The 24,748-nt window shown below is 59.3% G+C and overlaps 1 protein-coding gene across 2 annotated transcripts in view; it reads left to right on the plus strand.

Annotated features, from left to right (window-relative positions):
• Nucleotides 1-135: 135 nt before the first annotated feature.
• The window catches only part of PIGG (phosphatidylinositol glycan anchor biosynthesis class G), a 35,561-nt gene continuing 10,948 nt past the window's right edge, over nt 136-24,748 (plus strand). Inside the window, exons 1-13 of one of the 2 annotated variants that reach the window (XM_028503778.2) lie at nt 153-526; nt 1,333-1,538; nt 5,151-5,360; nt 6,587-6,775; nt 7,533-7,674; nt 10,473-10,685; nt 10,803-11,020; nt 11,213-11,494; nt 12,551-12,990; nt 14,291-14,482; nt 17,085-17,394; nt 20,549-20,712; nt 22,053-22,810. In XM_028503778.2, coding sequence (XP_028359579.1) covers nt 373-526; nt 1,333-1,538; nt 5,151-5,360; nt 6,587-6,775; nt 7,533-7,674; nt 10,473-10,685; nt 10,803-11,020; nt 11,213-11,494; nt 12,551-12,990; nt 14,291-14,482; nt 17,085-17,394; nt 20,549-20,712; nt 22,053-22,266 — 2,934 coding nt within the window. In that variant the 5' untranslated portion in view covers nt 153-372 and the 3' untranslated portion in view covers nt 22,267-22,810. Of the gene's footprint in view, nt 527-1,332; nt 1,539-5,150; nt 5,361-6,586; nt 6,776-7,532; nt 7,675-10,472; nt 10,686-10,802; nt 11,021-11,212; nt 11,495-12,550; nt 12,991-14,290; nt 14,483-17,084; nt 17,395-20,548; nt 20,713-22,052; nt 22,811-24,748 lie in introns of those variants that run through there. The other variant, XM_036017687.1, reaches the window with a different exon arrangement.

Genomic DNA, 24,748 nt, shown 5'->3' on the forward strand with positions numbered 1-24,748 from the left:
TGAAGAAACATTACCAGGTTTTAAGTGGACTGGAAGTCAGTAGAAGACTAAGAAAATGGGGGAAAAGTCCTTTCGCTTTTACAGTCTAGGGAATTCTGAGCGGAACCTTGCTTCCGGAGATTCGAGGATGGGCGGAGCCAATGTGGGGCTGGGGCCGCGCGCCGGAAGTACGTTAAGGCCTCAGAAGACTGGCCGCTCGGTGCCCGAAAGTGCCCGCCCCTTTTGCGTACTTCCGGCGCGCTGGTGCGTGACCGCTGGGCGGCCGGCACCCGTCTTTGGCTCGGGGGCTGCTCCCTACAGCCCGAAGCGGCTGCCGCTGGGCTGCTGTGCCTGGGCTCCGGGACCTGGGTCCCCGCCCGGCGCGAGTGCGCGATGAGGCTGGGCTCCGGGACCTTCGCCGCAGGCTGCGTAGTGATCGAGGTGCTCGGGGTCGCGCTCTTCCTTCGCGGATTCTTCCCGGCCCCTGTGCGCTCGTTTTCCGGGCCGGAGCACCACGCGGAGACCCCCGCGCCCGAGCCCTCGGCGGGTACGGACCCCTTCCCGGCGTCCCACTCCCTGGGTCCCTACTCTCGGGCTCTTCCCGGGCTCCTCTTCCATCCTGGTCCCCAGCCCAGGACCCCTTTGCTTACCGCTAAGCCCTCTTTTCCCCTGCAACTTGGCAACCTCGACTGTTAGCCTCACTTCGACCCTCCTTCTTGGTCCCCGAAAAGTCAGCTCCCCGCGGCCGGACCCCCGCGTCACTCCGGCTGTCATGCCTGGACGCCCGCACCCCTATTCTGAGCCAACTCTGAGCCACTCTCTTCCCGGCAACTTTTTTTTGCTCAGTAAGTCACAATAGATAAAGATTCCTGCTTTCTTTTTCTTTTTCTCCTTTTTCATTTTTTAATGTTTCTCCAAGACCTTTTAACCAGCCAGCAGGGAAGACCGCCCCGCATGGACCCCTTCCTGGTTCTCACCTACAGCGATACCTGCCAGGTAGAGGCGCTCCCGTTTTGGACAACAGGGGACCCTGACCAAGTTCACACAGTTTGCAAAAGCTTTGCTTTCCACTTAGTGAAGGGCTGCGATTCTAGGTCAAGCTTCCTAGATGCCCCAGGCCCTCAAGAAGAGACTCCCCTGTCCTATACTCCCCACCATGCCAAGGGCAACTGATTGCTTAATACCGGGGCTCTCTGAGCTTACTCGGAATGCCACCGTGCCCGCACTGTGCACTTTTTTCTGGGATTGGTACATACAGATGTGACAAGATATGTGCCAGAGAAGTAGGCAGAAACTGGATTATAGGTGACTGAATGCTAAATGAAGTTTAAAATTCAATTTCCTTTTTTCTAGGAGCCACTTCCAATTGGACCAACCGTCCACCTCCTCTTTTCAGTAAAGTTGTCATTATGCTGATAGATGGCTTGAGGGACGATTTTGTGTTTGGGTCAAAGGGGGTGAAATTCATGCCGTACACCACTTACCTCGTGGAAAAAGGAGCATCTCACAGTTTCGTGGCTGAAGCAAAGCCACCTACAGTGACTATGCCTCGAATCAAGGTAAACAGTTTGACTAAATGTTTTATAAATTATGGTTTGGCTCTTTAAGAGATATAGAAGGGCTCTCTGTAGTCTTACTTGTCCAGGTTTTAACTGTGTGGTCCACCTGGCTGGGGCAGGAGAGTGCTGACAAAGCCGGACAGACCAGCTGGAACTGAGACCCAGGACGTGCACCCCTTTGCAGGCAGCCAGAGCCCATGCTTGCCGGGAAGCACGAAGGATTTAGTGCCCAGTCATCCAGGCCAGCGGGCTCTCAGAGGTGCCATCCTCTTTGCTAACCTGCTCTTTTCTTTCATTGACATTAGGCCAGTGACAACCCTGGAATGCCTTCAGGGTTATCTAGTTTGGTCTCCGGACTTTGTAGGTGAGGAGGGAAATTCAGCCTTGTCCAGCCAGGAAGCATGCACGGTGCCCATTTCAGCATGAGTGGGCTCAAGCAGGTCTCACTGTCCCTGCTCTGGAAAACACCTTTGAGTGTTCAGCCTAGCTAGTGTGGCTTTGAAGTGCACAGTGCTTTACCCAAGAGCCACAGGTAAAGAAAAGACTAAAGCTTTATTGATTGGTTCGAGAACTATTTATTGAACAAATAGGGACAGTTTTCTAGATGAGGAAACGGGTTTGAAGTGCCAAAACCACACGACTGGAATCGGGAACTGCAGCATAAGACTCTGGTTCCAGAGTCTCTGTTGATCACACTGTGGCGCACAGCAGAATAGGGGTCCAAAACATTTCCTTTTCCAGTTATCTCTGCAGAGTCCTCCTCACTCTCCACGGCAAGAAGCTACTGTTCCCAAGGCCACAGCCACCACAGGAAATCCCCATGGAGATGACAGACTTGAGCTCTCACACTTCGTGACCCCCAGCTGCAACTCAGTGACTACCTGCGTGCGCCCTTGGGTGAAGGGAGTGCCGCACTGCCCCCGCCTTCCTTAAAATGCCGGTGGGAACCCAAGTTAGTGTGAGAAGGAAGGGAGCGCCTTGTAACGGCCCCAGAAGAATGATGGACAGATTTGACTACATGAAAACGGGACATTATAAACAGTCAGCTGACAAACAATAAACTGGAAAAGTTATTTATAGTTGACATAAAAAACAAGACGCTAAGCCCATGACACATACAGAGCATCCAGTCAGACAGAGCAGTCCCGTGGCAGCTGGACAAAGGACATGAAGAAATCAACCAGGGAGAAATCAAAATGGCCAGTGAACATGGGAAAAGAGTCTTAACTTTACAAGTGATCATAGCAGGGCAAAGGAGAACCATCCATGAGACCAGATTTTGTCACCTTGTAAATATTTCAAGATTGATGATAACCTCCTCTTCACGAGATGTGAACAGGTGCCTTACCATTGTGGACATCACTGGGCTCAGCTGCTGCCCTTGCTTGGTCCAGGGTGGCTCCCCGTGGCCTCCGCACCCTGGCTCGGGGCTGTGCTCCCACCCCGTTCCCCTCTTGACCTCCATCCGAGCTGCCCTCCCTCCTTGGCGATCACACACGGCTCCGCTTCCCCGTGTGCTGGGTGCTCTCCTGTGCAGCCCTCTCCCCCTGGCAGCCCTTCTGCCTTCAGGTCCCAGCTCAGAGGGCCCTTCTGGGGGAAGGCTTTCAAAGTAAACGTCCATTAAAATGGTCTTGGTTACACATGTTAAATGTATTGTACGTTCCAGGATTAAATACACATATAGCAGCTGATCTGTTGTTAATTGGTAAGCAAAAGCAAGTTGTTGCAGAATTATTTATGTAGTTTGTCACCATTTTGGTGTATAAATGTATCTTTGTGTATTTGTGATTGTATACATACAGAAGAAGGTATGAAAAGGGACTCACCAAAATTAACTGGTTCTCTTTAGTGAGCAGAATTTGGGGGTAAGAGAAAAGGTCACTTTTTAAGAAAAAAGTGTATTCAGAGAGAGTTTTTGTGCCGTCTGGCACATGCACCTGTGTGTGTGCGCTAAGGGGAGATTCAACATGTGCACATCCGTGTCCCCCACCTCCACTTGTGATCCCCACTCAGGGGTGGTGGCTGTTCTCCTTGTCATTTGGTTTGTGGGTGTTGCTCACCTGGACTGCGTCTAGAGAGCGTCTCCCCAGGTGTGCAGTTGCTGGTGTCCTTGCTGGGCCACTTCCTAAGCCTTGTTTTTATTTTCAGGCTAGTCTCTCTAAGGGCCCCCAGGTCAGCATAGGTCAGCGATTGGTCAGAGATTGTGTGCAAATACCCTACGCCATGAGGCTTCACCGTCTGGTGGGTCACGTGTGGGACGGGCCACACGCTCCCAGCCTGGGCATTTCTACGTCTGCCCGCACTCTCACCCTCTCTCTGAACAGGGACCCTGTTCGGCCAGAAGGAACTGGTAACTGGGCCCTCCCTAGCATCTCCTGAGTGGACACGCACCCTTACGGATCTGGGGACGTGTGGGGGCTTATACCTGTCTCGCTCCCCAGATGCCCTGTTCAGTTTGGGGCTGATCTCTTACCACCACCAGTGTGGAGCCTTGGGCAGCTGTGAATTGGCTTCCTGTTGACTTCTCGCCCCTGGAGTGGTGCTGTTCCACAGGGCTACCTCCCAATGAGGCCCCCACCTGGTCCTGCTCGGGGCTGGGGTGGGTGGACCGTGGGAAACACCGCAGGTGCCCCGCGTGCTCACGGAGCTTCAGCGCTTTGTCTCGAGGAAGCCCTTGGCCGGTTGTTGATTGTCTGTCCTTGTGAGTTTTCCAAGTCCAAAAAGAGTTGTTTTTGACCATTTAATCCATTTTTTATCATTGCTCTTGGTGGAGATTTATTGAGCTTCTAACTTGCCTTCCAGGCATTCAGTTTATTCACCTTTACACTTGCTATTAAGTCTTGGCAGAATTTTAACATCTTTGGCATGATCCAGGTCCCTGCATGTTTTCGTTGCACAGGTCCCTGGACGCTAGCATTGTGGGTCGTTGGAAAGTACAGAGCATGGAGACCGTGGCCCATCCCGTGGCCTCTCAGACTCCGTGCTGAATGAGGGAGGCCGCTGCCTTACGCCTCGAGTATCGAGGTGTGAGGGGTGTCACGCCCACCCTCTCCTCCCGGAAGCTATGGTGCTGCATCAGACTGGGCGGGGGTTGGGGGGCACCTACATCGATGGGCCAGTTTACTCTGAGAACCCCTGTGAGTTTTCATTCCAAGACCACTGTTCCCCTGCGTGTGTGAGGAGCTGCCTCTTCACTGGGAGCGGACGTTAGAGCCTCTGGTCTTTCTGTCAGTACGTGGAGCTTCCAGATTTGATGCTGATGGTGGGTTAGAAACACAAAGAGGTTTGTGTTTCTCAGCAGGTCCCACACTTTGCCACTTGCTTTGGTTCTTAGAATCCAGAGCTTGTCCTCTGGCCACCACAGTCATCCAGCTACCCATGGCCTCCTCCCGCAGCCTCTCCTTAGCTGAGCTGTGGTCAGGTGCTCACGACGGAGCTTTCTGGTTTGCCCAGAACCCGCAGGTGGCTTCCCCCGTTCTGATGCCGACCCGGCCTCTGGGGCGCGCAGCCCCGTTCTGTGCCTGCATCTTTTGTCTGCACTGGGGTCTGTGGCAGCTCTTCCCCTCTGTGCTCTGGACCCCGGAGTCTAACCAGGTGTGTCCCCCCCTGCAGGCCCTGATGACGGGGAGCCTCCCCGGCTTCATCGATGTCGTCAGGAACCTCAACTCCCCCGCGCTGCTGGAAGACAATGTGATCACGCAGGCCTGGGCCTCGGGGAGGAGGATCATCTTTTATGGGGATGAGACGTGGGTGAAGTTATTCCCACGGCATTTTGTGGAGTATGATGGAACCACCTCGTTTTTTGTGTCAGATTACACAGAGGTCAGTCTCTACAGTAAGAATGTGAGTCACTGTAGATAGAGCGGGAGCGTGTGGCTGTGCTGCGTCGCAGTGCTGGGAGTGGCATGGAGACAGTGCCGGCGCGGTCCGTGCACACACGCGGTCACAACCGGGGGCAGAGACCCCGATGCCAGGGTGAGGACAGTTCTCGGGAGCCCACAGCCTAGAACAGCTGAACACCTGTGGACGCGTATGCAGGATCCGGAGGGGCTTCCCGGCAAGGAAACATTTGAGCTGGGTCTTACAGGTGAGTGTGGACTTCTGAGGAGGATAGCAGGTGCCCGCACCTGTCCAAGGCACAGCCTGAGGACTGCCCTGGGGCTGCCCGGGACCCCCAGTTCTTCTGCGAGTGGGGTGGCGTGTGACGTGGAGAGGGCCGAGGGCCGGCCTGGTCCTGAGGGGCATCCGCCTGAGGCTGGGCTTACAGCCCTGGTTGGAAAGTGGAGCCTGGGTGCACAGGGCGACCCACAGGGCAGTGACACCCACGTGTCTGAACTTGGCATGGGGGTGGACAGTCTCACACAGTCACACCTGTCCCTTTGCTGGGCCTGGTGAGGCACCTGCAGGCCTGCTCACGTCGATGCCCTTGGCTGCGAGCGCCACAGCACAGACCAACTGTGACCGGGTCTCCCCGTCCTGGGTCCGATCACGCAGACACCCTCTCATTGTTGTAAGCTTTTCTGTGGGAAGGAGAGGGGTCCAGGCCGAGGGGACCGATGCCTCTTTTGGGGACGGCCGATGGCTTGCCGTGGATTGCCACGTGTCTTCCTCCCAGAACAGCTTTCTGACGGGGGGCCTATATGGGCCCCCCACTTCCCTGGGGTTGCTTGGGCTCTGGCTCCTCTCCCATCTTCACTCCTCTGCCCGACACCCTCCGTCACCTCGCGGTGACCTGGCCATTCGCTCAGGCCGGTGCAGCGGTGCACAGAGTCTCTCGGAACACACCTTGCTCCTTCACGTGACCTGCGCAGCGTGTCCTGTCTGGGACCCAGAGACCGGACGGCGGTGTCAGTGAGACCCGAGTCTCCTGCTGATGTCTGTTTAATTCTCACGGAAGTTTTTATTTTTTTCTCGGGCTCTTCAAACTGCCACAAGTCCCGTCACCTAAAGCGCACCCGGCCGTTCGTGGCAGCCCCATGGTGTGTCTGGGGGAGCGCGGAGGGAGGGAGGGTGCCTCGGGGCTCGTCATGTGCGCTTCCCCCCTTCAGGTGGACGACAACGTCACCAGGCACCTGGACGCGGTCCTGAAGAGAGGGGACTGGGACGTGCTGGTCCTTCACTACCTGGGGCTGGACCACATCGGCCACGTCTCCGGGCCCCACAGCCCGCTGATCGGGCGCAAGCTCGGCGAGATGGACAGCATCCTGATGAGGATCCACACCTCGCTGCTCTCGCAGGTGAGCCGCGCTGCGGTGCGTCGTGGGGCATCCTAGTGCCCACGTACCCCGGAAGAACTGAAGTGGGAACGTGACGGTGGCCGCCCCGCGGGGCTCACCGGCACTGGCTCCATCTCCGCCGTCACCGTTTATCCGGCTCGTGTTTCTCAAACGCCTCCTGCGCCCCTGCCCGTCTGGGTCTCTGTGGAACGTACGCCGCAGCCACGGGGCAAACGAGTGCAGAGGTGTTCTGGAAGGTGCCACGGGAGAGCCCGGCCAGGGGGTGGGGATGGGGTTGTCAGCACTGTGGTCAGAGCAGACACGCGGGGTGTGAGCGGAGGCTGGAAGGGAAGGAGGGCGGACAGGCCTTCCCCAGGCCAAGAGCCAGGGCGAGGCGGGGCCTGTGGGCAGAGGCTGTTGGCTGGAGCCGCTGCTGGGGCAGGGAGGCGGCCATGTGGGACAGAGGAGGACCCCGAGGCACGCAGAGGGATGTGCACGAGTGCTCGGCTCGGGAGGGGCAAAGAAGTCCGGACCCCGGGCCCTGAGAGGCCCTCGTCCCTGCCTGCTGTGCTGTGTGACCCTCGTGTGACTGTGTGTGTTTCATGTGTGATATGTGACAGCAACCCTTTGATCTGACTATAAGCTCGTAGGTAGAAAGGAAAAGTAACTAATTTAGAAAAAGCAGCTGTTCCTAAAGCTAAAATCTAAAGGTGATGTCTGAACAAGATGACGTGTTCTCAGTACGAACACAGTTGAACTGTCTTCCGTTGCTTTCTAGGAGAGAGAGACGTCTCCGCCCAGTTTGCTGGTCCTCTGTGGCGACCACGGCATGGCTGAGCGCGGCGGCCACGGGGCCTCTTCTGTGGAGGAAGTGAACACCGCTCTGCTCCTGATCAGCTCTGCTTTCGAAAGGAAACCCGGTGAGACGTTCGGGACGACTGACATGTTGGAACTGTGTTTTATTTCTGCCTGATGTAATTCGATTTTAACTTTAAAACCGTATTTGGAAGCTAAGTTTCAAACATCCTGCGTAACGGGAGGATGAAAACTGATGGGGCGGTTGGGGCTGGAAGGGGAGGTTTCCTGCTCTGACTCATACCACACAGACACCCCTGGTGGGAACGGCGCCACGTGCGTGCCGGGGCCCAGGACCTGGCGGCTCAGAGCCACGCGAGCCACGTGCGTGAACCGGAAGGGACGCAGGCACTTCAGCTCTGTGAGCAGCATCCATTGCTGGAACTGCAAGTCGACCGAATAGCCACGTCAGCAAGAGTCACAAGACCAGTCCCAGCAGGATTCACTGAGGGCCCGTCTGTCATCGCCGTCACACCCTGCTCTGCGCCCACGCACACGCCAGCCCTCCGGCCCCCGCCCCCGCCCCGGGGCCTGCTCGCTGACAGCTCGCTGTTGTTTCCTTAGACCCTGCGGCTTCTCCTCCTGGATCCTCAGCAGCGCCCAGCACTGCGGGAGCCTGCCTCCCCGTGAGGGGCACAGCACCCGCCAGAGCACCGGCCTCTCCACCCCGCCGTCCCCCGGCGCACCCCGGGCACAGCAGGGTCCGTGTGGCCACGGGGGGAGTGAGAGCCCCAGGCCCACACCCGCCTTCTCTCCCAGCCGTGCGTTCGTCCAGTGCGGGTCACTGAGCTCCTGCAGTGGACCGGCCTGTGTGGGAGGAGAAGAGGCAGCTGAGCTGGTGGGTCTGTGCTATCAGGGCCTGGGGCTGTCGTCTGCCTGAAACCTGCCTCTCGCAGCCCCTCTCGCTCGGAGGCCTGGCCTCGTCCCCACGGCCAGGAGGGCCCCGGGGGCTGCTGGGCGCCTGACCTCATCGGCGCCTGACCGCAGTGCCAGTGTTTGCTCCAGGGACGGCCGTCTCGTGGAGCCTGCTCGTGCTCACCGCGGGAGCCAGGGCCACTCCCTGCCAGTGCATGGGGAGATGGGCAGCACCCTCGGCACCGCTCCGGCACCGCATTACCTCGTCGGTGGCCACTCACCGCCTCCCACCAGCCCGGGGTGCCCACCCCCGCCCGGCCGTCTCTTTGCCTCTATTGGATTTAACTCCTCGGAGCACACGGCCTCGCGTGGCTGGACGCTGGCTCCAGGGCCCACACAGCGCTGCGTGCGCCCGGTCTCGCGCCCCTCTCTCGTTGCATGACCTTTGTCACCCGTCCGATCGTAAGGCGGCGGGCGCTTATTCCCACGCTTTGGCTTCACGTACGCGTTGGTGAACGTGTTTCCATGTAGATGTGTTCTCGCACGGCACCGTGTGTTCTCCAGCACAGCCTGGGCCACTTCCCTGCTCTGGGCCGTGGCTGCCAGACACACTTCTCTGTGGGGCGACTGACAGCGGAACCACGCCTGTAGTCCCGCACGCAGGGTCCTTGCGTGACCGGGGCCGGCGGTGGCCTTGCACTTCGGGGCCTTGGAACAACAGCTGGCCCAGCGCCCTTGGCCAGTCCCCAGGGGGGCTTTTTCTTTGGGGTTCGGTTTGTTTCAGGCCAATGCCCTTAACGTAAGAGAACGCTACAGGGGAAAATCAGTGACATCGGAGAGAAAACCTCTTTCCAAGTCTACCCAGGGGCTGTCAGAGGAGGGTCAGTCTAGAAGAGAGAGTAAATTTGATCCAGTTAAAAAAGAAAAATTCTATATGACTGAAAAATACCACAGACAAGGCTGACCATCTACACACTCACACTGCAGTGTCTGTGAGACTCCCGCCAGGCCCGCCTCCCCAGTGGGCTCTCCTGGTGGCCCCCCAGCCCCTGCCAGCCTGCGCAGGAGCTCCTGGGGTACGGGGGCTGGGGGGCCACTTCACAGGCAGGACGCTGGCTGTGTGGGGCTGCTTTTTTTTTTTTTTTTTTTTTTAAGAATTTATGTTTACAGAAACAGGAAAGGAGGGAGGAATAGAGAGAGAGAAACATCAATGTGTGGTTGCCTCTCGCATCCCCCCTACTGGGGACCTGGCCCCCAACTCAGGCCTGTGTCCTGGCTGGGAATCGAACCGGTGACCCTTTGGTTCGCAGCACTCAGTCCACTGAGCCACACCAGCCAGGGCTGCATGGACCTTCTTGTCTGAGGCCCTGCACTGGAGGGTGCAGAGCTGGGGCTGGAGCCCAGTGTCCTGGGTCACACCCACCTCCTTGCAGGAGTCAGGAGGGTGGGGACAGCCAGCCGCTGCTGGTACTGGAAGCACTTCAGGCCGGCAGCAGGCAGGGCTGGCTCCGGGACACACTCTCCTCGTAGTGGTCCCCCCACCCCTGCTCAGGAGCCGTCGGGAAGTTGGTAGCTGCTCCGTGGGGCGGTGTGGACCACTCTGAGTCCCAAGGCCAGGGCCGCCAGAGACCAGCCCTCGCCCTTTTCAAGGGTTTGTTGACTTCGCTGAAGGGGCCCTCCATCAGGTGACCATCTGCTGGGCCGCCTGCTCGCCCTGTGCCACGCCACGCTACAGAGCTCACTCAGCAGTGCGTGTGCGTGTGCGTGTGTGTGTGTGTGTGCTGGAGCCCCCCAGGCATCGCATGCGGGCCTAGGGAAGGCAGCGCACCCCTCCCGGTGGGCGTTCAGTCAGGTGACGGGCATCAGACGGCCAGTGCGTTCCATGCGAACCCACGGGGGGTTCACAGAGACGGGCGCTGGGATCGATGTTCGTTGCAGAGGTCAGACCGGAGAACCGCTGCCATCCTGTGTGTCCCAGAACCTGTCACCCACACGGCTTCTTCTGCAGGTGACGTCAGGCGGCCACAGCACGTCCAACAGACAGACGTGGCCGCAACGCTCGCGATAGGGCTTGGTCTGCCGATTCCGAAACACAGCGTGGGCTGCCTCCTGCTCCCTGTCGTGGCGGAGAGAGCGATGCGGGAGCAGCTGCGACTCCTGCATCTGAACGCAGTGCAGCTCTGCAGGCTGCTGCAGGAGAACGTGCCTTCCTACGAGAGGGGTGAGTCAGGCCGCGCCCCCGCGCCTGGCGCAGTCCTGGCGCTGCTCTGCCGGCTCTGGCGGTTTGACCCCAACCCTCCTGAGCGGGTGTGTCTGTGTGACCCTCCTCTTCCCCCAGAGCCTGGGTTTGAGCAGTTCCAGAAGTCAGAAAGGCTGCACGCCAACTGGGTTCGCCTGTACCTGGAGGACAGCCATGCCGACGTCCTCCTCAGCCTCGGGAGCAAGGTCCGCAGGCAGTACTCGGATGCCCTGAGGACCCTGAGCCTGGCCCTGAGCGCACAGGGCGCCCACTACGACGTCTACTCCATGCTGGTGGGGGCCGTCGTGGTGCTGGAGGTGCGTGCTCGCGTGGCCCATCCGTGGGACGCACGTGGTGACCGAGCCAGGGCGTTCCAGTGCACAGAGCGTGTAACGGCGTAGGGGTTTCCTGCGTGTTCCCCTGTGTCCCCAGCACACGGTGGCAGGCGCCCATCCGGGTGGCGCCCGCAAGCCCCACAGTCGTGGACGTGCCCTGCTGTCCTGCCCCAGGTCCTTGCCCTGCTGCTGCTCAGCGTCCCCCAGGCGCTGGGCGCCACGGCCGAGCTGGACGTGCCCCTGTCGTCGCCCGTGTCCTGTCTGCTCTTCTACCTGACGCTGCTGCTGCTCGGGGCCGTGCACGTCATCGTCTGCACCTCAGCCGAGAGCTCCTGCTACTTCTGCAGCCTCGCGTGGCCGGCCGTGGCCACGGTGCTGGCACTCGCCTCGGCCCTGCTCTGCGCGGTCGCGTCTGCCCTGACCAGGACGCTTGTGGGTGGAGAGCTCCTGAGGAGGGTAAGACTGGTCCCCGCAGACGCGACACCGTCTCTCCACGTGGGCCGTTTTCGGTCAGTCGGCCACTCCCTGGCAGCACCGGCTGGTGAGGAAAGGCCTGTGGGGGCACCCTGTCCCCGAGTGCTGAGCTCCCAGGCCCCGCCTGCAGGCGGGGGAGCCAGCGCCTCCGGGCCTGTGACTGTCACCGGGGGCTGTGCAGAGCTGCGGGTCCCAGGTGGGCAAGCAGCTGGCTGGCAGGGAAGCTTTCTCGTCCAACGGCTCCAACGGCGATGGGGGTGTGGCCGGGGGAGGTAGGAAGAGGCTCAGCCCCATGTGGGTCCCGCCCTCCCCAGACCCCATTCTGCCTCCTGCGACACCACAGTGTCCTTTTCCAGCGCTCAGAGCCTTCGGCCTCTCGCCCACTGCTCCCCAGCCGGCTGTGCTGTCAGGGTCGCGAGGGAGAGGTGGGCAGGTGGGTGGTCCCATCGCCCAGGGGACCCAGCACAGAGCTGCTCCCCTCCCCAGCCCGCCGTGTCTGAGGGAGCCACGTGGGGCCGTGAGGGCAGGCTCTCCCCGGGCCCTCACAGGCTCTCAGTGTCCATATACCGTCTCCCAGCTGGACGCACACAGAACCCGCTGGGGAGCTGCCCGGTGATGGTGGCTGAGTGCTCACCCTTCTTTCAGTTGGTGCATGTAAGGGACAGTGCTGTGATGCCAACTGTGTCATTTCAATAGAATTGACCGCTTTAGTGGAAACTTTCTGGGTTTCTGGAAAATTCATGGGACATCAGGGGTCTGGCTTGGTGGGAACTGCCCGGTAGCAGGGTCTGGCCGTGGCCCCCGACGGCTCGGGAGGATGGGCTCTCTGCACTCTGCGCCGCCAAGCGGTTCTGGTCTGAGCGTCCCCCATCTCGCTGCCACTCGGCCTCGGACGGGCAGTCCAGGGTGAGGACGGCCCGTGTCCCCCGAGGGTGCCCCCGTGGGCTGTGTTCCCTGACCCACCATGCGCAGCACGTGGCGCAGGATTCCTGCAGCGGCCGGGGTTTCCCCTCACGGAGCGCTCCTCCCTCCTCACAGAACCCGGCGCACTCTGGCCCCAGGTGGCCGGAGTTGGACCTCCTCCTCTTGCTGGGGACTCTGGGCCATGCCGCAAGCCTGGGCTCGAGCAGCTTCGTCGAGGAGGAGCACCAGACCTGGTACTTCCTCGTCAACACCCTGTGTCTGGCCCTGGGTCACGACATCTGCAGACGCTGCTTCCCAGGGGACGACGGTGACAGGGCAGAATGGCTCGCTGGTGCGGCCCCAACTCGGCCGGACAAGAGCCCTCGCCATGACGTGTTGGACCTGGACCAAAGACGCAAGGGCCGCTCCTCCTTGGACGCGCTCCGTGGCCCTGAGAAGTGGATGGTGCTGGCGAGCCCGTGGCTGGTGCTCAGCTGCTGCCGGCTGCTGCGGTCCCTGAACCACACGGGGGTGCAGTGGGCCCACCGCCCCGACCTGGGGCACTGGCTGGCCAGGTGAGAGTGCAGGCCACTCACAGCCTCCTTCTGCAAAAGGTGGGCCTGTTCTTCATGTTCAGGGTGCAAACGGCATTTGAGGTCGCAGGGAATGGGAGCATGCGCCCCGGGCCCTGAACTGACGTTGAAAGGGGGGCCTGCGTGAGGCTGCCCCGCTGCGCTCGGCTCTCACTGCCGAGTCCTTGCGATTGCTGGTGTCTGAAAACCCGTGAGCTGTCAGTGACCGCTGCGGCAGGGATGCCGGTCTGCCCCTCGCTGCCCTTCCCCGAGGACACTGCTGTCCTCTCGTGGGGGGCGGGGGGCTAGCGGGGAGCTGCGCTGTCCACCCAGCTTGGCCCTGCCAGGTGTCCAGAGCCCGAGCACAGCAGCCCCTGGGACAGCACCACGACACACTTGTTTTTCTGGAAAACTGCCTCCATGCGGGGGGATTTGCCGGTTCCCACCGCAGAGACACCCCTGTGGGTGCAGGGGCACCTCCCCCAGCGGTGCCCCCAGCCCAGTTGGGGCATTCCTCCACATGCTGGGCCTGGCTCCCCTGTGTCACAAGTTGTTCGTGCCAGTTTGCAGAGGCAGCAGCATGACCCCACCCCAGCCCCCTGACAGAGCTTGAGGGGCAGCCTGGTCCTTTTTTCAGTCGTGACACTGAACAACTCAGGGCAGAGCGTAAAATGTCCAGTTCAGTCCGCCCCAATGAAGGGACACCCACTTGACCACCCCTGAGAGCAAAGACCCAGCCGCAGTGTGGTCCCAGGCTGCCTGCTGTCCCTGGGACCTAGGTCCTGGCCGCAGCTGTGTCTGTCCTCAGCACTGCCCCAGGCACCTCACTCACATGTGCAGGTGCCTGGGCGGAGTGCCCACCTGGCCACTTCCAGCTGCTGCGTGTCTGGCTCTGTGAGCAGTCGGCGGGGCCAGCCCTGCCCCGGGAGGAGGGTCACACCAGGAGGTACGTGTCCCCATGAGTGGGGTGCACCCTGGGAGGCACGTGGTTCGCCCTGCGCCTGCGCTGGGGGCAGTGTGGCCGTCCTGAGAAGGGGCGTGAGGCCCAGTGTTTCCCGTGCGTCCCTGCCCCGGGCGGGGCCAGGCTGCTGGTGGGGCCCTCGCGCGTGAAGCACGTGAACGGCCCTTCGTTTGTCACCTCGTGCAAACCTCGGTCTGGACTGAAGTCACCGACGGTTTTCTTCTTTGCTTTTCTGAGGAGCCAGCTGGTCTCAGGGCAGCTCTTAGAACGCCCCTGGGTGTGGATCCATGAGCCAGCAGTCTCACCTGTCGGTGATTCCTGGCACTTTCCGTCTCGTTTCAGCTCCCACCACAAAGCTGAGCTCTCCGTGCTGGCCGCCCTGTGCCTCCTGGCGATCTTCATGCTGGCTCACCGGCGCTGCTCCCCAGTGTCCAGGGTGGCCATGGCACTCGGCCTGCTGGGCGTCTACTGCTACCGGGCGGCCACTGGCCACCTGCTGCTGCCGTGGCAACGAGAGAGCAAGGGCATTTCCAAGTACGTGGACCAGCAGACCCGAGGGCTGTGCCTAGGCCTGTCCCCGCCCCGTGCACTGAAACGGGCCGTGCTGCCTGGGGGAGGCGCAGCCCGTGGTCCGGGAGTGGGTCCCGCCGGCAGGGAGTGGGGCACGCCTCAGTGAAGGGCTCCGTTTCCCTGCTTGCTCTGGCTGGAGAGAGACGGGGACCTCGGGAGGAAGATGTGTGGGGTTTATTTTTTAAACAAAGCAGTTTTAAAGATAAGGAACGTATGCCGTGGTTTCTTTTCAGATTGTATAAACCTTTTACCTTTTACTAGAACAAGGAACCTAAAGGATTCCAGTTTGTTTGGTCAGGAAGCTACGAGACGGCAGCACGTGGGTGCTGCCGGGCAGTTGGCAAGTGCAGCACAGAGCGAGCTGTCCAGAGCGCCGGCCAGGCAGGCAGGCAGGCCCCCGGCTGGTCAGCAGGGCGGCTCCCCTGTGCTCAATGGAGACGGGCGGGTGACTGCTGCAGGGCTGTGTGTGACACGTGCGTGCCCAGCCCCTGACCCGGGCATCCCTTGCACAGCTCTTCAGAAGAGAAGCCGAGATGAGGCTGAGGGTGGGGCCCAGCTGCTGTGCTCTTGGAGGCAGCAGCCAGGGCACAGGGTGAAAGCGAGGCCAGCGGCAGCTGTGGCGGGTGAGCCCCTGAGCTAGGGCGTTCTGGACTCTCACTGCCACCACGTAGCTCGGCGAGTGGTGGGTCCTTGCAGGGCACGCAGAGGCTGGGAGCAGTGGCGTGGACTGGAGTGTGGCCCGAGCCCATGGCCCGGGAGCACATTGTCACATCTGTGGGACACGCGGCACGGTGTCACGGGTCGCCGTGGTCTCCAGCACACAGACCGTTTAGTGGCTGCTCTCAGTCTCGCTCAGCTGTGTGTCGCTTTTCCACGCAGAGGGAGAAAAGCAGGTGTCATCTCTCCTCAGAGGTCGAGGCGAGGGCTGCGGGCCAGGCCATGTGGTGGCCAGGGGCCCAAGGGGCACCCCTGGAAGCGACCCACCCACGGGGGTGGGGAGTCGAGAGCCTGGCTGGGTGCTGGGCCTCCCCCCGAGATGGAGGCCGCGAGGGGCCGTGTGGGGCTTCGACGTCTGGGACTCGGGGCCCGGCCGTCCTGTTTCAGGGTGCTCGTCCAAACCTCCATGCGCAACCCGCGAGAAAAGTCCACAGTTCCTCTCGTGTCCGCGCACCCGCTTGCAGCATCCCCCACGTCCACACCTGGACCCTCCCCTCTCCTCCCTTGGCGGTGGAGGCCCTGTCGGCCGCGCCCCCTGCGCTCCGTCCGTTGGTGCTCTCCGCTCCCCTTCTTCTGTGAAACCCTGCTGCCCGCCCTGCCCGCCCGGGCCCAGCTCCAGGCCCCTGCTGGTTCTGGACCTGCGGTTCTGCTTGGACCTGCGGTTCTGCTTCGCTCACAGCTGCCTCGCTCCTTTCAGACCCCAGGTGCTGCTCCCCACCGACTCTCGTCCTTCTCTACGGGGAAGCTCGGCCCGCGGTGCGCAAGGCCACGCCCCACTGCGCCTGCCCTGGAGTCTCCGGACATGGAACCCCGCCCCGCCCCGTCCGTAAACTTCTCCAGCTCCTCCAACTTCGGTCACCCTCCCCTCCTCTAACTCTGCGGGCCTGCCTTGAGCTCCCGCCTGGGCCCTGGGTGCTGGGACCTCAGCTGCGCCGCAGAGGGGCCCCAGGGCCGCTGCGTGCTGGCATGCGGTGGGCAGCGCTTGGCTATTCAGGTTAAACTCATCACACTGAAAAGATAATTTGTGAAAAATGTGTAAACCTTCCTAAGAAAACTGAGATGTGAAAGTTAAGTTTTTCAGAACGGATAGCATTATGGTGATTATTCCATGGTAAAGTTTTCTCTTGGCGTTACTGTAAGTGGTCAGCTCTTCCGGTATGTGTGAAACATTTGGCTTCTGGACTCTGCCTAAATGCGTTTGGGGATATGGGAGTTCCACAGCTGATGTGCCTCAGCTCAGTGCCGTGAGCTGGGTCCCTCCAGACAGCTGTAGGTGACGTGCTCAAACTCAGTCACATGGTGCCAGGCCCTGGACGTGCAGACTCGGGCGTCCTTCCCGGGTCGGGACAGCCCTGAGAGCTGTGGGTGCCCTTCCTCCTCACGTGCGGGTGGCCGGCTGACGTGCTGCCCCGCCCCAACCACAGAGCTGGGCGCTGCAGGGCCCAGACTCGCCTGCCTCTCCCCAGGGTGCGTGGTCGGGGCACGTGTGTGCACAGAGGCGTGCAAGCAGTGACTTAAATCTGCTCGGTTGTGAGCCTGCAGCTGTACCTTAGCGTTTGTGAACTCGTGGGAGCTCCTGGCAGAGCTGGGCCTCCTCAGGTGAAGTGACGTGTGCCCAGGCCGTGCTCGGGCGGGAGGAGGGCGGTTATCCCTGCGCCAGCTCCATCACCGCAGGGCGCGCCACGAGGACCGGCACCCTGGGCCAGGCACCCCCTCCGCCGCACCCCGGGTGGGTGGGCGGCACCGCGGCTGGTGCAGTGAGCAGACACGTGGTCTTCGTGGGAGAAGATGCGTTTGGATTTGTCTGGGTGGTGCTAACACATCTACTCTGTTTCGTTTTTTTTTTTAGGGGTATCGTTGAGGCTCGTTTTGTTTATGTGTTTGTCCTTGGCCTGCTGTTCATGGGTACCAAGGACTTGCTAAAGTCTCGAGTCATTGCCGCAGACCACACGCACCAGCCCACAGGCCTGCGGGACCTTCACGGGGGCCTCGTGCTGCTGGCGGCGCTGCTGGTCCGGCCACACAACCTTCCCGTCCTGCTGTGCAGCCTCTTGGTCCAGGCTGTGATGACCAGGTTCGTCTGGAGGCCCCTGAGGCACAGCGCCGCGGAGGTCACGGCCATGCATTATTGGTTCGGTCAGGCGTTCTTCTATTTCCAGGTAGGTTTTCTTTGTTATTGTGGGCAGGAGGCCATCGACTCTGTGCCCCTCACCCTTCGTGTCCTTTGAGAAGGTGTCGGCACGAGTTGGGAGGCTACAGCGTTTGTTCGGTGAGAGAGCGGCCAGGGCGGGATGGTGGGTGACGCTTTGGTCTCAGGCGTGTTGTCAGATGCAGTGCAGCCGAGAGGGCCCGGGGCTGGGCGTGTCCCCACCACACACAACGCCATGCGTCCTCGCCCCGTCGCACAAGGCGGGGGCTGTGCCGTCCAGGCTCCGCTTGGTCGTCTGTCCCCGAGGTCCCTGGGGTTGTCGCACCTCCTCTCCCGTGATGAAGGGCTCCTGGGGCCAGGCCAAGCCGCCTCCAGGATGCACCTCAGGGTGCACCTCACACCTGGAAGGGCGCCTGGACAGGTGGACAGAGGGTCTAGCTCCTACCTCAGAGGGACCCAGCTCCATGCCAGCTGAGCACTGCCCTCGACCTGGTGGCGGCCAGAAGCTCCCGCCCCAGGTGGCGACCCCGCACGGCTGCCGCGCAGCAGTCGAGCCTCCTGTTGCCCAGGTTCCCGGTCGCACGGCTTTTCCGTCTGTTTCCTGAAGCCCAGAAGGGGTGAGGGGTGAAGTCCCGAGCAAGTGGCCTGATGAGGGCCTGCTTCTGCTCCAGTCCATCTGTGTGCCCGCCCTCAAACCCGCCTCCCCTCTGCCTCCCACCTTCTGGCTGCAGCTGCCCCGCCAGCCCACGCTTCTCTCTGCAGCTGGGCCGGCAGCTCATGGAGGGCGTGTTCCTGGCGGGGCCTGCTGTGCCTTGGTTTCCTCAGGGGTGAATTCAGGGTGAAATTAACAGCCCTCAGGGGCCGCGGTGCCCCCCAGCTTGGCCTCGTGGTCGGCACTGGTCTGAGAGTTGTGCCCGAGAGTCGGGCCTGGCGCCCGAGCAGATGTGGAGCCACGGGAAGATGCAGTGATTGAGGACACGCAGTCGCCACGGTGCTGGGCGGCGAAGTCCGGTCACTCGGCCCCACGAGCCTGACTTCGGTGTCTGCAGAGCGTTGAGCACCCGAATTTCAGAGGCCGCAGCCTTTTGCCTTTCAGAAGAAATCTGGAGGCTCACGAGCGTCAAGGGTGTGGGGAAGTGCAGCGTGCCCAGGACTCCGAGTGTGCCCCCGGGGATGGAGAAGGCGAAGCCCCCGGCTGTGAGCGTGGTGCTGCGGGAACCAGCCAGGTCCACAGGCTCCTCCCAGCCCGGCCACTCCCATCGCCCTGGAGCCGGGCGCACTCGCCTGGGGTCCTCTAACGCTGGGGAGCCGCACGCTCGGTGCTGCTTCAGCGTCACTGCAGAGGTTCCCAGACGGCCAGTGTCGGCCTGTCTCCTCGCTGTCCCTGGGCGCCACGCACAGGACTGGGCCTGGTGGCTGGCTCCAAGCAGAGGCGCAGGAAGGACCCCCCTCGCTCTCAGACACGAGAGGCTTGGTGGGGAATGCTCTCACCGTAGGAAACCAACACGCCCACCCTTCCCCGGGCTGCCAGGCACTGTGCCAGAGAGCGTGCATGAGGGGCACAGTGCCCCGCCCCCGGCACCTGCCGGCCAGCTCCCGCCCAGTCACAGCCTGCAATGTGTCCTCATGTTTGCGGACAAGGACTCAGCAGCCGCTGCTGCCCCTGAGCCACGACACTGGTGTGCAGCTCGACCGGCCCTGAGGCCTCGGCATCAGGAAGACTGGGGTGAGGACTCGGCCTCACGTCTGTTTGCCGCTCCACGGCCTATGGCCTCACTCCTCGGGGGCGATGCTGCTGCATCTCAGGGGCCACCCGGGGCAGCCACAGTCATGTGTCCAGTGGCTCTGGTGTCCCTGCCGTGCTCACCACCCCCGTGTTGGGACCTGTCCGCGGGTGAAGTCCACACGGACCTGGTCTTTGTGCCGCAGACCCCACGGCGTGTGCACCGGTGACAAGCAGCCGCCCGTCGGCCAGGCTTCCTGGGAGAAGACCGGGGGCTTCCTGCCCTAGGTTTGCAGCTGACTCCCCGACAGCACCTGCAAGCCCTGCACAGGCTCTGGGTCTCTCTCTGCCTCAGTTTCCCCCTGTGCACAGTCCCATGGCACTGCGTCAGGCCTGGTGAGGGTTAAAGGAGTTCATGCCAGAAAGCCCTGGCAGGTGGCCCCTGCCCGAGCTGCACCCACAGTATTACATTGATCCTTCGTGGGACGCCCAGCTCCCACCCTCGTCACGTGCCCCGTCACTCAGCGACCCCCTCCTCCCCCCCCGGCAGCTCAGGTGTCTCAGTCTCCGGGGCTTTGGGAGGGGGTGGCTGCTGATAGGCTTCAGGGGAGCCCAGGTGGCCGGGGGCAGAGTGGACTGAAGGTGAAGCTAAACACAGGGTGGCTGTTGAGGGCAGGGCTGAGGTCAGACGGTGAGGCCAGGGTGTTGGGGGCTCACACCATGACCTCGTGACTGCCTAGAATGACGTGCAGCCCAAGGAGGGCCAGTGGGGGGGCGACTGAGCACGCAAGTGGAGTCTCGTGCTGCGCTGGGGTGTGGTCACATCTGTGTCTGGAGTCTCTGAGGAAGGGTCGCGAGCATTGATAAAGACTGAAAGTAGAGGGAAAGGCTGAGTCTTAGGAGACCCTTCCTGGATCCAGGAGCCCACCTGTGCAGGGGCAGCTGGGTGGCAGTGGGCTCCTCGCTGAAGCTGGTGGTTCTCGACCAGGTCTTGGGTCTCACATTGTGCTGGACGTGAGCCCTCCAGGCGGCCAGCCCCTGGTCTGACAGCAGCGTCCACCCATCCAACAAGCCCTCAGTGGGCAGCACCGCCCTCTGCCTCCAGCGAGTGCCCTTGGCCACGCTACCTCTCAGGGTCACGTGAAGCTCTTGGACCTGGTTTCAGGTGGGGCGGAGTGGGGGTGGGGGTAGGAGTGGTCTCTGTGGTAGGTGGACAGATCTCAGGGCATTCGGGATTGGCCACAGATCGGCAGGCTTTGTACGGTTCCTCGAGGGTCAGCTCTTCCACTTGCGAGTCTCTGAGGGAGGCAGCTGGTGGAGAGACAGTGTGTCCAGGGTCAGCGGGACAGAGGGGTGGATGGGAGGCCAGGGCTCCTGTGTATCCCCATCACCATGGCCACGCTGTGGGTGGCCGTGTCAGCGCTGTCTCCTTGCCTTCCAGGGAAATTCCAACAACATCGCCACAGTGGACATCTCGGCGGGCTTCGTGGGTCTGAACACCTACATGGAGGTCCCCGCCATGTTCCTGACAGCGTTCTCGACATACGCGGGGCCTGTGCTGTGGGCCAGCCACTTGGTGAACTTCCTGAGCTCCGACACCCGCAGGTGAAGCCCCTTTGTGTCTCTCAGAGAGTCCGGTGCACAGCTGCCATGCACTGTCCGGAAGCACAGATCACTCCTTGCTGAGGTCACGGGAGTGGTGACCCTGGGCTGTGGCTTCAGGAGCCCCCAGCTCACTTGGGTGGGATCGGGTGCAGCCTCCAGCTGGGCAGACACACGCCACAGGTGAGGGGCTGAGACATGTCTATCCACAAGGCTTCTCCCAAGTTTTCCTCGTGTCATGGCTCCTGGAGGGGGTGGGCTCCCTGGGGTCCCCTCTCTGATGGGTTGGATCCCTAGTGCAGATGCCAGACTTGCTGAAGGAGCTTATGGTCCGGTGGGGCCGCAGCTGAGCCACAGCGCCGGGGACCGGAGGGCATGCGGGCAGCAGACATGCTGGCCTGGGGGGCGGGGCCCGCATGGGCGTGAGAGAAGAAGGAAGCAGGGTGCACTGAGGCCGAGGGTCTTGCCTTTGAGTCTTCCATCCACTGGGAGTTGCTTCTCACATGTGGTGTGAGAAGATGGTCTGGTCTGTGTTTCGCACATAATCTGCCCAGTTTCCCCTGCACCATTTTTTGAGGAGACGGAATGCTCTTGCCTCCTCTGTTGGCCGCATGGGCGGGGCTTGCTTCCCGGGCTCCCTGTGCAGCTTTGGTCACGGTGCGTGAGCTTCTGGACACTTTGCGGGATTCGGTTTGCTCATACTCTGTCAGGGGTGTTTGGATCTATGCCCATCAGGGATGCTGGCCTACAGTTTTCTTTTTTAGTAATGTCCGTGTCTGGTCTTGGAATTAGGATAATACCGTCCTCGTGAAGTGAGCTTAGGAGCCTTCCCTCTTGAATTTTTTGGAGCAGTTTGGGAAGGTGTTAATTTTTCTTTGAGTGTTCAGAGAAATTTGCCTGTGAAGCCATCCGGTCCAGAACTCCTGTTGGGAGTTTTTTGGTTATTGCTTCAATTTCCTTAGCAGTTATCAGTCCCTTCAGGTTTTCTTTCTTCTTGACTCTGTTGGAAGATTGTGTATTTCTAGGAATTAATTAATCCATTTCTTCCAGATTGTTCAATTTCTTGGCATATAGTTGTTCATGGTCTTATGTGATTTTCTCTTCATTGTTCATATTTTATAATACACGTGAGAGTATAGTAGTACACGCATATCATTTCTAAATAGGTAACTATGCAAACTAGAGGGATGCATTTTTTTCAAAACTACATCAGGGATTGCGACGGCGGGAGAGTGGTGGAGGTGCCTGCTGGCGGCCACCGCCTCCTTGGGCCCCTCGCCAGACCGACCGGACACGTGTCTGGGTAGTGTGCAGCCTCGCTCACAGCCCCGTTCCCTCCACAGTGGTTCAGCCCTGAGACACGCCTGCTTCTGCTATGCACTGCTCTGCTCTCTCCCAGTGTCTGCGTACATCCTTCTGGTGACGTCCCTGCGCTACCACTTGTTCATATGGAGTGTGTTCTCTCCGAAACTTCTCTACGAGGGCATGCACCTGCTCCTCACAGCGGCTGTCTGCCTGTCCTTCGTCGCCTCGGATCGGAGCCACGCCAAGTCTTAGACACTGGAAAACCAGATACTTCCAAAGTCTACTTTATTCCATGGATCTGGATCTGATCTAAATGCAAGCTTGTTCTGAAAAAAAGAAAGGTGTGGCTTGTACAATGTTGACGAATACCTGCAGTTTCTTGGACTGCTGTGCTTGAATTCCGGTTCAGTAGCAAGTGGCTTCCTTTGCCCTGTTGACAGTCACTCCAGCCACTTCTGAACTTTTAACTCCCTCTGGGTAAGTGAGGATATGACCCAAAGTTGTGTGTTTAAATTGGTGCCTTGAAAGGTCACCAGGGTGTGTGTATGTGTGTGTGTGTGACCTTCAGAGCCCGGCAGCTCCGTGGGAACAGGGTCCTGTCTGGCCCTGTACAACCCTGGACACCACAGGGGGCCCAGGGGCTCTGCCATCTAAGGTCGCGTCTGTCAGCACGAATGGCTTTTGAAACTAAAATTAAGACATGTCAAAAAATTTATTCATTTAAAAATAAAGGTATAACCCTGTTGTAAGTTAATATAACAAATTTTTAAGAAAAATAACTATTTTCAAAAACAAATATTTAGCAAGAAGAGTGGCGTTATTTTATATTTTTGCAACTCTTTCATGTCCGGCTTCACTGAGGACAGTTGGGTTCTGTGTCCACTTGGCTGCAATCCACATGTTTAGGGGAACTGGTCGCGTAGACCCGTCTGTGGGCAAGGGAGGGTATTTCCATTCCTTTTACTGGTCATCATGAGTGTTATTTTCGATATTGCACTGAAACTCGACAAGCGAGAGTCTCTTAAAGGTCCGCTGGGGAAGAGCGGCGAGTGTGGGAAAACCAGACTTGACCTGTGAGTCTGCTCCGAGTCACCGCCTCGCTCACCGGGTCTTGTCCAGGCCTGTGGCCCTCACTGCTGCAGGGGAAGCTGGGGTGTGGGTGGAGGGCCTCTGCACTGTTCTTGCAACTTCATGTGATTTTCAAACTCCTTGAAAATAAAGTTACTCGGAATGGAGAAGCTCAGTTGTGCTGTGTGATCTGAAACCACGTCCCAGAACTGCGCTGGCTGCATCGACTCCCTTGACCTGCCTGGTGCCCTGAAGGGCACCCCCCTGTTGTGGTTCTACCACACGATCACCATAACAATTCCAAATGCCGACACGGCTGGTTATTCAAAGCCAAAAATCACTAGTTACATCACCAGCAGAAATCTCTTTAAACGCTGTGGAAGCACAATAGTAGGTGCAAATTTTCCAAAACTGTAACTTGGTGTGAAAACTGAAATTTCACGGCCGTCTCCCTTGGTTTTCAAGTAAGTGTTGGCCACTCACCCAAACAACCAGGTTGCCATTCTGCCCTGTGAAAGAGGCACTGCTCCCAGCACCCGAGCCCCTGGGGTGCCTGCCCTCCCGTCCCTGCTGCGTCTCTGGGGCATCTCTTTCCTCAGACAGCACGGGACACAGCACTTTGAGCCACTGTTGTCTTTGCCTTTGTAACTTCTGACCAAGAAAGCAACGTGATCTAAGACAAACGAGCAAATGGAGCTCAGCCCTCCCTGGGCTCAGCTTCCTCTCCTGCTCACCAGGGGCGCAGCCGAGGCTTCCTGTACTGGTCTCCGAACCTCTTCTCCCCCCACCAACCTCGGCACCCCAGTGCGTGCACGGTCTTTTGAAGAAAAAGTGACTTGGTATCGTAATTTTTAAATTGCAAATTTAAATACTCAAAGAGTAAAGAAAACACCACATTTTTAAAAGGAAGTATTTTTAAATATCACCACCCGGGAGCAACATCATTAATCCTCGGTAGGCACATCTCTCTGAGAGACCAGCATATATAAGGCTCTAATATGTATTGCTGTTTTTAATCCAAACTATTTAACTTTCTGAATCTAACAAAAGAAATTAAAGTGAAACCGAAGAAAGTGCTGAACTTTGAATAACTTTTTATTACAAGAAGTATTAGCTCATAACATATGCCTGTAAAATTAAGAGGAAAGACTTTAAAATACTCATTTTAAAAATAAATTCTTTCCTATTTTAGTCCATATCTATGGATTCCCTTCTATAAAACATGACAAAATTATCACACATTTTCTTTCTTCCCCCACTTGCCAAATTCTTTTAGAGGATTGTCATCACAATTTATAACATATAATTTGTTCCATAATTTACACAACCGGTCGGTTCTGATTCTGTAAAAAACAGCTCCCAGCTCACCCTGGCCTTTCCCCACTGCTTGTTCCTTACTGTCCTCTATTTGCAAGATGGTTCTATTGCATGAATTTTGTTCAAAGAGGAATTGTGGATGTGGACTTGCGATATTTTGCATCTATGAAATGTCTGCTGGAATTCTTGTGTCGCCATATTGGCCTTGCGCGGTGGGCAGGTGTGGGCTCAGACGTGGCTGCAGGTGACCGGCGCCACGTTCCCTTCCTGTTCTCCCTGACTCGTTCCTTCTTTTTTCTTTCTTCCCTCTTTTCTCCCTCTTTCTTTTCTTACATTTTCTCCTTGCCTC

This window comes from Phyllostomus discolor, chromosome 1 (genome assembly GCF_004126475.2).
Source record: "Phyllostomus discolor isolate MPI-MPIP mPhyDis1 chromosome 1, mPhyDis1.pri.v3, whole genome shotgun sequence".
Classification (NCBI taxonomy): domain Eukaryota; kingdom Metazoa; phylum Chordata; class Mammalia; order Chiroptera; family Phyllostomidae; genus Phyllostomus; species Phyllostomus discolor.